The following is a 12,485-nucleotide window of genomic DNA, read 5'->3' on the forward strand; positions in this document are numbered from 1 at the left end:
ATATCAGGAAACTTCCCAAACACTCACAAAAGCCACAGTCACCCTACCTCACTTATAGAGCGCGTTAATTGCCAACAGTTGCCAATATGGAGGCGGAGTAGACGGAATATTGCAAGTTCAATGAGAGAGTACTCCTGTTTATTGAGAGCCTGATATTTATTACATTGTATTAATATTTGCTAGCTTATTACAAAGCTAATTTCGTTAGTAAATTAGTAACATATGTGGATTGATTGGGGTATTAAAATTAATAAGGCAAATGTACTATGCGACCCGGTGCTGTGGTCTGCCTAGCGGGTTACCGGGGCTCCGCTTCGAAAAGCAGGACCATTTTCTCCACTCAAAAAATAAAGTCTTCTACTTGGTATTTGGTTTCATTGTATGTACTTAAGTTTCCAAGATTATTTAGACATCACTGACTAACGGTGAAGGAACACATCGTGAGAAAACTTGACTTATAATTAATATTTTTTCATTACCTAACTGATGGACTAAATAGATTTTTCATTTTCATACCCCGTCATCATCCCTATTCACAGGGATTTATAATACTTTCTCTTCAGTTTACCTATATGAATGTCTTTTCTATACTATAAGTTGGTATATTTAGTAGGTATTTGGCCACTCAGACCCCTTAACTACAAACTCACCGATAAATTCGTAGGACTTTAACCAAATTTAGACCAGTGACATGCAATCTTAATTGCTCCAAGCGATGTTACTCCAATTTACAACCGTTCGACTGGGGTTAGAGTTGAAACCATGGCAATTAGAACTTTAACTAGCTGGGTGAACGTTGATTTTGGCATGAAGAGCGGCAGAATAAGGGTGTGGGCTTAGTGATAATGAATAATAATAATAAATTATGTATTGAGAGTGATGTGTGTTTATGATGTATGTGTATGGGATTGGAATGGAAATTATAATTGCCTTTTCGGGATTAATTGGGTGAATTAATGTGGAGATTTATTCGGATGGTAAATGTGCCAGTGGGGTGTTTAAGCACGCCCCTGTAATGGCTGTGTTTTATATTATTCATTAAGATGAGTTATATTTCATTATGTGGAATTGACACGGATGTGTAATGGGTGTTTTTGATAGGTCTCTTACCAAATTGAAAGATGAGTAAATTGAATTTGCAATCGAATTTGTTTCGCTTTATAGCTTATTCATTTAGCAGTTTTGGGAATCTTTGATCATAATTTAATAATTATAAAGCTATATAAACATACAAATTATTATGCGTATTAGTATCCTTTACAGAGCGAAAATGTAATCGCACGTGCGTCTTAAAATTCAACTATAGGTAAAGTACATAATTCCTCTTAAATAACCTGAACGCCTGAACCTTTTAAACTACAATCTCCAACCCGCCACCCGAGTGTGTATTTTATGGCAAACCCTTATATAGGGTGACTGGTAATTAGTGAATGATATTTAAGTGTACAAAAAAGTTTCTTTGGGAATGTTGTTTATAATCATGTCAACAAATCAATCAAATCAACGGATAACGTCATAAATATCCTACATCGCACATAATTATGAAGATAACATGCGAATAAACATGGATAATAAATCTAAACGTACAACAGTTAGGCAGAAAGACCGTCAGACACGATCACCTCACCTGTTCGAAGGATCCTTTTCACAATTGTATCTCTCTCTACAGCCTGTTCCCTAAAACATCTACAAAATCGCTCCCGCTCCTCCTATGACAATCAACAACCTAATCCCACAATTTAATTCGTCCTCATGCTAATAGGTTCCGGAGTCGAGCCAGGAGGCAATTTCGCAAGACGTTTCAGTTACTGATGCCATTAAGACGTCGTACCAAGCTACAGTTTTAGATCTTCATGTTGTGGCGGGCACATTTATAAGTAATTTTAATCGCTTGGCTAGTTACGTGCAAAGTAACAAGTGTGAGCTAACAAAATTATTACTAAAGAAGAATTTATACTTAAATCTAAGCTATATTATCCCTAAGGCAAACTGAGCAACTGTCTAGGGTGCTAGGTTACAGAAGGGATCCCGAAGACGAGGCCCAAAAAAATAGGAGCGCCTGTGAGGTGTTTGCCTAGGGTGCTCTCTAGGTTTAATCCGACTCTGCTTTTAATACATACAGGGATTTTTATAAATAAAGTACCTCTGTAGTTTCAGAAGTCTCCGTCTTATGACTTCTGAAGAATAAAATGTATGATGTATAGCGTTTCATGGTTAAAAACATGAAGCAAATACAAAGGGCCGTTTTTCGTTTCGTTTTTAAATATGATATCTACATTTGAAGTTGTTTCTTTTTAAAATGTTCTATGTTATGTGTAAATGCACTGCTATTATTCAAATGCTCAAAAAAGGATCAATAATAAAAAAATATAAGAATATTTTTTATAAAACCATTTATTTTTCCTTAAACAACCATAAACCTAGATACACTAGCTACTATGTACACTAAAATAATATTGTTCTCGTGGTCACATAATAAAAACACATCCGTGGTCTTTTCTATAAAATAAAACATGGCCGCTGCTTATAACTACGACTTTTTTAACTTAAATCTTATAAATACATTAGTTTTATTACAATTTACACTTACTTAAAATATATTTTTCTAACCAGAAATTTAACTGGGGTGGCGCTGCCATCGTTTTAAATCCAATAGTGTTATGATAAAGTACGGAAAGTAAAATTCTATATACTTAGTTCGTCAGGTAATATATTATGATATTGTTAATATGAATGTGTGTTTTTTCCATCTTATAGAAGCATTTTTATTCTGTGTTCTTGTTACTGGAGGATTGTGACTATACAAGGGGCTTAGTACGACTTGGTTTTATGTTTAGGGAACCAAACGATACCTCGTTCGATGCTCTGATTGGTCTACTCCAATGAACCAACCAATCAGAGGGCGAAACGTTTTGATTAAATACTTAATTTTATTTTTTACAATTTATAATTCAAGAAAATAGAATATTTTACCGACACACGAACGTATTTAGAATTTTATTTTCCTTTTATTTAGTTCTCCTAAAATCCGTAACATTGGAGTTGTTTTAAAATTTGTATTAAATTTTCTGGTTAGATTAGAAATCTTTAAAATTAAAATGTTGACTGCTGATTGCAATGTTGGTACTATGTATAAGTACACAAGAAAACTGACCGAACCGAAAGGTTAAAATCGAGATTGTGTTTAGAAATTATTTTACTTGAATTTACGATCTGAGATGACGTATCGTGCGCGTCTAAAAAAAAAGACCGCCACAGATGGGGTCCAGTAAGGCTGTTGCTATGGACAACGTTACAGGTTACCGGGGCTTCGGCTCAAAGCAGAAGAAGGAACGGGGTGCTTTTAGTCAGTAAAAGTCTGACACTTCCTCTGTCCACCTAAAGTGGGAGAAGTGATTGGATGATTTCCCTATATAAAAAAAAATGCCACCGGGGTTGGTTTTGACGAAGTAAGAATCCCACCCTTCCTAGTCTTTTCCCCCCCAAAATCTAGACCTTTAAAGGTTTCATAGAAAAAGGTGGAAATCAGGAAAATTTTCGTTGCAGTGATGTGATTTAATTTGAAGAAAATACGCTTAATTTTATTTCTTTATATTTTTTTATGAATAATTTGTTTTAGGAGTTTTGTTCAGCAGTCAATAGGCGAAATTTCGTAAGAGAACATTTATAAATTAATATTGAATAGACCTCACAAGAAAAACGTGCAATAAAAGTATTCTTTAAAAAACATAATTCGCATAAATATTGCCACTTACATACATTTATATTTAAAAAAAATATACAAAAAACTTAAATTTTAAATTAAAACATTATTTTAATTTTAATGCAGAACTATAATAGGCTAGTTTCCTACTAGTCAAATTCAATACTTTTTTCGAAACGTCAAAAACGATATTTTCTATGAATTTTGTATGATAACGTACTATACGTTATGACGTCATCAGATTTTTACGTCAAATAGCAGACTTACTTTTTCGAAAATTAGCTATAAAATTCGAAAATTAAATAGATCATCAAATCTATGAAATTGTATTGAAAATGTATTGAAAAATCGAAATAATTTATTTTGACTGAGGAAACTACCCAATTGTTTCGCATTTTAATTTCCTAGTATACATTTAAACACACAATTCTTCATTTAACAGTTAAAATTTAAAATAATTTGAAACTATAATAAAATTATAACATAACTTCTCTGAAAAGGAGGAGGGTTTTACTTCCCAAAGGAGTAAGCAGAGGTGCAGATTTGTATGTATGTGTAGATTTTCAATGTAACATTCACTTTTTAATAGTTATATTATGAGTCCTATGTAATAGGGGGTGAGTCTATTGCCATATATTAGGCACCGTACTATCGAAAATTACCCTTGCTTGTTGGTTTTACTACAATTTTCACTATTACAAAATTACTTAAAAACAATATTTCTGAATTCTACATTGAATTAAAACCTTATCGCTACATTTGTACTCTTTCAAACTAAAATAAAGACTTAAAAAGAGATATTAAGCTACTAAATATGTATTTATTTGATGCATAATCCAACAATAATTATTTTATGCGAAAATAGACTTTATTGCATTGAATTAAAAATGTAATTTCGGGTAACAATTTATAAAAATATTGCTTATTATTTGATGCGGAGTTGTGTGGCATTTTGAATAAGCTAAAATCAGCCTTTTGTGCTATATTACAAGGTATAGAATTGAATGAACGTAACGGTTACAAATTCTTTACATACTGACACCAAAATTAATTATTACAAATTGAACCTTATTGCTGCAATATTAAAGATGTATTTAAATCATAATTAGAATAGAATCCTTCACACATAAAATTAATAACAAACTAAATACAGAACTGACATAATATTTAATATTATTCTAAAAAAAAAACATATTCTAAAATACAAACATTCCAAAAAAGACATTACCTATTATAATAATATATTTTTTTCTTAATTTTTTTCTTCTATCTACTTATTATATTTACTTACGAATTAGTTCTCTTATACTAAAATCACACTGTTCCTATTGTATATACAATACATAATTATGATATATAGGGTGACTGATAATTAGTGAACGATATTTAAACACGTGATTGTACTCATGATTACAAACAACTTTCCCAAAGAAACTTTTTTGTATACTCATTAGTTCAATAACAAAACAACAAAATTTCATAGGCACGCGCGCGTAAAGTTTTAAAATACCTACTAGTCTTCATTTAACGCGGGCGCGAGGGTCTAGCTGCTAACAGCTGATCATGAGAAAGCACGCTCGCGTGAAATTTTGTTGTGTCGTTATAGTGATAAAAATAAAACTAATGAGTATACAAAAAAGTTTCTTAAGGAAAGTTGTTTATAATCATGAGTACAATCACGTGTTTAAATATCGTTCACTAATTACCAGTTACCCTATATATACTTATTTAATAAAGATACATCTAAAATAATAAGCGTAATTCATCTACATGATCATCCATCCATATCATAATTATGGTCTATCAATTCTATAAGAATCAAATAACTAAAAATCACGGTTTACTCACGTACTTTAAAGGACAAAAGCAGTTTCAAGTCACAGAGAGAGACTCTTCTCTAGAGCTGCCTACAAGGACTATGCGACGTCGTGCGTCTACGCTCGCTGCTCATGATGAAGAGTCCCTCTGTGACTCGAAACTAGTAGAGCTTTTCTCCATTAATTTACGTGAGTAAACCGTGATTTTTAGTTAACTTAGTATGTCTCACGATAGTTTCTATAAGACGCATTTAAAAAAAATGCTTCATAATAAACAAAATTAAAAATGAGGCCATATTTTTACAAATTTGGCCTCAAAATTCAGACCATAATAATGATAAAAAAAGCAGAAGATTGAAACACAAAATCACACAACACTACATCAATTTAAAATTTCACAAATCCAGTCTAAACTGCCTTAGTCCTTAAGTCCATAAATTTTCCAAACCAAAGCCTTAAAACTGTCCCAGTCCATAATTTCAAGGCCGCGCCCACAAAAACACTGTACCAGTTCATTGTTTCAGGCCAAAGCCACAAAAATGCAGTCCCAGTTCCAGAATAAGTCCATTAATTTTCAAGGCCAAGTCCACAAAAGTCCATAAACTATGACAAATTAGTGCTTTGCTCATAAAAAGTTGAGGGAACGAGGTTTTAAAGCAGTTTTCCTTAAGTATTGGTGTGCTAGTTGCGTGAGGTCCAGTTGGTCCTGTGTCATACCGCAAGCAAATGTTTGCCATTTATATGAGCCCTGTAAACAAAATAACATAATATAAATATACCGTCATACCTTATATTGCAATCCTCGGTAGAAACTCGAAGAGATAAAAAGATAGGTCCAAAAACCCTTTTGGACCTATCTTAGATGAGATGATAATTTTTAATTAATAAGTAATTCTAAATTCCGTGATATGACTAAGAAGTTTCTAATAAAATGCTTTGCTCCACTCAGTTATCGTACCCAATATCACTTACTCAAAAATTTCATAATCATGCGTATTACATTACTAGAAGAAAAATAATTGTGTCTTATACCAAATACACTTTAAAAAGCGTACTGTAACTGTTACTAAAATCCATTAAAATTCTGCTTGCTACGAATCGAGTTGCGTTGCAGTTGCGTTCACACAATTTCTGTACCCTTCCTTAGACAAAAACCGTTGAAAAAATAGTCTTATAAATAATACGCGGGCGATGCCGTTGGCAGAAGCAATAGCTATTATTCTAGACCATAATCTACCCCTGTTCCAAATTTCATCTCGATTCCTTCAGCAGTTTTTTTTTTCAGTGAAGGAGTAATAAACGAATATACAATCTTTAGCATTTATAATATTAGTAGGATAGAAAATAGAATTGAATAAAATAACCTATGTTCCTAGAATCAACTAACATTTTCAACGAGTGTTTTAAAATTTTCTAATGATTAATTTAATAATTATAATTTTTGGTACTGGGTCGACGTTTAGCCACTATCTCGCCTGGTGGTAAGCCATAACACTGCATACAGTTCCTATCAATATAAAACCAAATACTAACCATAATGAAAGGAGACTGGTTCTTCTCATCCTTGACTTCCACTGGCTCCTCGAGTCGGTCGAATTTGATGGAGCGGACGGCGGACTTCTTCACCACTATTGGCTCGTTACCCCTTGTAATCTATAAGGGAGATAATTTCATAGGGAATTTGTATGAAACCTTTATATTTTTGTTGAATTGGGAATGAATGTGAATGTTTGTAGTTGTAAAGTAAACCTTGTAACTAAGGTAGTAAAGTTTATGTTGCATTATCAAATGTTATGATGAATATTGTAACATTTTGAAATGGTATTCTCATTCCATTTTTAGGGTTCCGTAGCCAAATGGCAAAAAACGGAACCCTTATCTGCTTGTGTATGGTTGCGTTAAAAGATATCTTACTTATATGACTATTAGGGTGCTTTTCTACCAGAGATATGCTATGTAGCTATGCTGCGAAGATGTAATAGCTAAGCTGTGAAACTATGTGACCGTTTCCACTGATACTAAGCTGCTATGCTATGAGTACCAATATGATTGGTGGAAGCCAAACGCATCCACAGCAACGTAGCATAGCACATTTCTGGTGGGAAAGCACCCTTAACCCATATTGGTAGTTTAGTTTTATAAAACTGCCACATTTAAAAACTAAAATCAAAATTAAATGCTATTCTTCTTCTTCTACTAAGTAACAGTCATTTTGTTAAATAATTCAGATGTTAATCTTGTGTTTGTTAAAACACTAATTTGTGCATCATAATGATGTTGTAATATTTAAACTTAAAAGTGCATCTGACCAAAATCTACAAACAAAAAAAAAGGGAAGAAAAGAAAAAAAAATCCAAAAAATAAAATGTACAAAATACATTTATTGAAATAAAAAATGACATCGGATCTCTTTTGGATTGGATTGGAATACAAACAATATTGACAGAGACACTAAACTACTCTACTATAAAAAAAAAAAAAAAAACACATCGAAATACAAAAAAAAATGTTGCCATAATACAAAAAGAAACTACAGCTACAGAATAAATTAAAACATTCTTTTTAAAACATAAATAGTAACAAAAAACAATTTCTATAACAAGATATAAATAAATAAGTATTTTTTATGAAGATTCAACACTGGCCTGTCAATATTGTGGTAGGAAAGGATTGGTAGGAATGTCATACAAAATGGTAGGAATGGGTAGAAAAGGTAATGTCATTTGTTTATTTCAAATAAAGTACTCTTAAGTAGCTGCCGATATAAAAATGTTACAAAAATTTAACAAAAAAAATGTGTCTTTTTATATAAATACAATTCCACAACCTATGCGACAGCGTTAAAGTCGAAATTCGAATGACAATTAAATTAAATTGTTAATATTTTTAAATGCAAAAATACAAAGCGAAAATACTATAATTAATAGAATTTCTAAATAAATAAATACAGGGATGGGAAAGGTTCCTATTAGGGTCGTTAGTAGATCGAAAGAAAACGCGCCCTTTCACTACAACCATAAGGTCGATTTTTCAACGAATTTCGTGCGAACGAAACACCATTTTTTTAAATTACTTTTAATTCTCCATCAATATCGGAACGCAACGATTCCTAAATACTGTTGAAAACACGATTTACTTTGTACTCATTTGTTTTTTGTCACTAAGAACAAGATTATTTTTAACCTAAACAAATTAATACTTGAAATTATTACAACTAGTAACACTTAAATAATTTGGTGCATGGTAAACTTGAGGTATACTTTTGACGTTTCCTACAACTATACTTTTTTTAACTAGAGAAATTAAGGAATATATTAAATTAATAGATAATTATTAATAATAGAAAAAAACGAATAGTTCATTTGATGAAAACCTCATCTTTGGTACCTTATTTCTAATACCGTTTAACGTTTACATTAGTTTGGTGCGAATACTAACTAAAAGATTCAAAAAATTATATAAAATTAGTAAAATTTACAACCGATAATCGATTACACGATTATTAGAAACGAATATCCGATTCGTATCGAAAACATTCGAATTAGATCCCGATTTTGTCATGATTATTTTATTTATATCAATAAAATTTTAGTCGAGTAGTTAATTATTTAGTCGATTTTTAATTAACGATTTCCGTTTTAGTTTTTTAGTAATAAATCACAATGTTATTTGTGTTAATTTTAATTAGTTTAGTTTATGATTAGTTTTTAATTTTAAGTGGGTTACTAAAGGAAACATTTATAGTTATGTTTTGAAAAGCAAAATGCCGAATTAAATGTTATAAGAATTACCAAAAAACCGTGACTATATACATAAACTGTAATCCCTAAAGAAATCGTAAGCAATACTTATATTTTTCTCTAAAACTCGAGGTAATCAACAGTTTAGTCGATTTTACCGTCATATACTGAAAATCGCCTATAAAGTAACCCACATTTTAAATTAATTAAAACCGTTAATGTTATGACTTAGTTAAGCGTGTCTTTTACTTATAATTACTATTATTCACAGTCCGTTATTAGATCTTGTGATAGTTTGTTAGAAGATTCGATTTTTAATCGATAACATGAATTTATATTCGAATATTATGTTTAGTCGATACGTTTAAATTGGGGAAAACCAATTTTACTCCGGAAAAAAAATCAAAGATTGATTATTGAAAATTTGATTCGAGTAACATCTCGATAGCAAAACTAGAGATATCGATATTGTTATCGAATAAAAATGTAATAAATCGACTAACAAACGACCACAAGACATACCTAATTCAATAAGCGTAATCCCGACCTACATATTAGCGAACATATAATAATCATTACTAAACACATCGTCCGTCTGTCCAGTATCTTTATCTACCGTCCACCACTGATTCTCTTTCTGCGCATAATCATTTTTATTCATAATCTTATTGGTTAAAATCTCATCTATACGTGACGTAGACGGCTTCTGATTGGTTACTTTATAAATATGGTCAGCTAATGCGTTAGCCAAGACCTGTTTTGGTGCGATAAGGGTGTCGCAAGCTAATTCGTTGCCCGTAGTAATGGTTCTAAGTCTATCTGCGTTCAATCGCGAGAAGCTAGGGTTGTCTAAATTCGTGATATCTTTGAATGGTGTGATTTCATATTCTGGGTAAATGATATCAGTAGGGCCTAAGGTGTTAGGTTCAGGATTAGTAAGGAGTAAAGACCTGTGTTGTACCTTAGTTTTCTCAGTGATGACGGCTTCAATATCAATGTCTTCGTATTTGCTTGTGTCTGGTGTGTTTTCTGCGCTTATAAGGGAGTGTAGGCTTGTGGACTCTTCTAGAAGGGAATGCTTCACGATAGATGGCGGTGAGAACATTACTGAGCTGTCTCCGGCTAAGGTTTTGCTCTGGAACAATTTAGAATAAGTTTGTGAATATTTGTTTGCGTTTTCAAGTTGAAAATGTTTTAATGTTTTTACTGATAATATAAATTGTATATCTCTTCAGAGACCTTATCTAGAAGAAGTAAGTTGTTAAATAAACGCTAAGTTTATACTTAGCATGCAAAATAAATATTTTTACCTTTCAAAAATGTCTAATTTAGAATTAATTGAAATAAATGCTTTGACTTTGACTTTAATTAGTGATGGTATGAGTTTTAAAGTAATAGTAAGATTTTATAAAAAAACAACAACAAATTAATTGATTCCCCGTTCTTTAAAATTATCAAAGAGCAAATCCTCCCAGTTTTATAACTTTATGAGCGACACGGTCACCACGATCGACATCACACATAGTTTACGAGAACTCAGAGTCATTTGTACTGTGACGGTGTTTGACGTCGTGGTGACTTAGATGTTTAAGACGCCAACTTCTCATGCATGAGAGTGCGGGTTCGAAACAAACCTTCTCTATTTGAGAAGAGGCAGTGGCCACTTATTGGTAAAGGGTACTTTGGTTAAAGGGCACTGTGTGTTCAAAAGGTTTAAAAGATTAGAATAATGCGTATACTCACAGGAGTCTCAATATAAGAGACGTCGGGCACGAGCGTGGGTGTATGTTCCCGGGCGTGCGGGGTACTGGTGAGCGCGGCCCAGGCGGGGGCCAGCGCCTTGCGCGCCTTCTTGTGGCCCGGCACGTTCTCCTTGCCCGCCTCACTGCCGCGCTTCAGGCTGCCTATGCCGGAGTCGTTTATCTGGTAGAATAGTTGTTTTGTTAGTGATTAAGTTAAGGTGAAGTACGGTTAAACTGGGTGAGAAGGAATGGAGATGTAATTAAAATCGTTTTTAAGTATGGGAAAGCTAGGCTTCGGCACGGAAGAATCATTTCGACCGGAGTACCGGATACTACAAGTAGTAACATTTAAACAGCCCACAGAAAACTGGTATAAAACCAACTCTTGCGTTGGGTTTCGCCGTGTGAATGAGGTTACCAGAGGTCAAATTCCTTCCTATCTAATCTTCAAATCACCTCCATAAGTATTGCAATGCATTTATAACTCCTCTTATGTAGCTGGTGTTCAATACCATCAGTTAATCCATAAACTCGTATCACTACATAGTATAAAACAACAAAGTAGCTTTCTCTGTCCCTTTGTATGCTTAAATCTTTAAAACTACGCAATGGATTTTGTTGCGGTTTTTTTAATAGATAGAGTGATTCAAAAGAAAGGTATAATACATGCATAATGTATCACCATTGCGCTTATGCGAAGCTGGGGCGGGTCACTAGTACTTATAAGAAAATTTTATTAAAAAAAGATCATCATTTTTAAAGATCCTCACCTGCACATTCCCATTCTCCTGATCGGCGACCGTGGACAGTAATGAGTCGTTCAGCTGCACGGTGCTATCGGAGTTCTCTCGCTTCATCATCATAGTGATATCTTCGACTAGTAACCCGGGACTTGATGGCTCATACTTCAGACCCGACTTCTTGCCAAGTTCCGCCATAGCAATTTTGAAGGGTGTTGGAGTTCTGTAAAAGGTGAAGGTAAAGGTTTACAATTTGGTATTGAAATTCGTATATATTTTTTAAAGTGTATATTACACACAAAAACAATGAGATAGTAATATTTATTAGGACTAAAGAAACATCTCAATTTGAGTTGAACATTGCTTTTATGTAGAGAAGTGATGTATGTAAGATTGTATCTATAATATAAAAATAAGTCGAGTTTTCCTTCCTGACGCTATAACTACAGAACGCACGAACCCATTTGCACGGCTTTGTATTCGTTGCAAAGTTCTCGGGCTCCGTAAGGTTTATTTCTCAAAGAAAAATCAGGAAAACTCAAGAAAAAATCAGGAAAACAGGGAAAATAATTGGCGAAACGGAGTTCGCCGGGTTTGCCAGTATCTAAAAAATATTTTTTTTTTTTTTTTTAAACGTTGCCCCACACTAGGATTATCTCCTGTGTCGTGGGTGCGTTTACAAACATACAAGTTCACATACACATGACACCCAGACCCGAAACAACAATTTGTGGATCACACAA

At 33.0% G+C, this 12,485-nt stretch overlaps 1 protein-coding gene and 1 long non-coding RNA gene across 10 annotated transcripts in view; one reads left to right on the top strand and one right to left on the bottom strand.

Moving 5' to 3' along the window:
• Window positions 1-12,485, top strand: part of LOC126911421 (uncharacterized) — a 369,919-nt gene that overhangs the window by 99,811 nt on the left and 257,623 nt on the right. The window lies entirely within an intron of this gene.
• LOC118279242 (myb protein) overlaps window positions 2,377-12,485 on the bottom strand; it is a 68,771-nt gene continuing 58,662 nt past the window's right edge. For 6 of the 9 annotated variants that reach the window (XM_035598866.2, XM_035598868.2, XM_035598865.2 and 3 more), the window contains 3 exons: window positions 11,773-11,965; window positions 11,004-11,183; window positions 7,882-10,395 (listed from right to left, as the gene is read on the bottom strand). In XM_035598866.2, coding sequence (XP_035454759.2) covers window positions 9,808-10,395; window positions 11,004-11,183; window positions 11,773-11,965 — 961 coding nt within the window. In that variant the 3' untranslated portion in view covers window positions 7,882-9,807. Of the gene's footprint in view, window positions 6,269-7,053; window positions 7,174-7,881; window positions 10,396-11,003; window positions 11,184-11,772; window positions 11,966-12,485 lie in introns of those variants that run through there. The other 3 variants (XM_050698501.1, XM_050698500.1, XM_035598870.2) reach the window with 2 other exon arrangements.

Source organism: Spodoptera frugiperda, chromosome 14 (genome assembly GCF_023101765.2).
Source record: "Spodoptera frugiperda isolate SF20-4 chromosome 14, AGI-APGP_CSIRO_Sfru_2.0, whole genome shotgun sequence".
In the NCBI taxonomy this organism is placed as follows: domain Eukaryota; kingdom Metazoa; phylum Arthropoda; class Insecta; order Lepidoptera; family Noctuidae; genus Spodoptera; species Spodoptera frugiperda.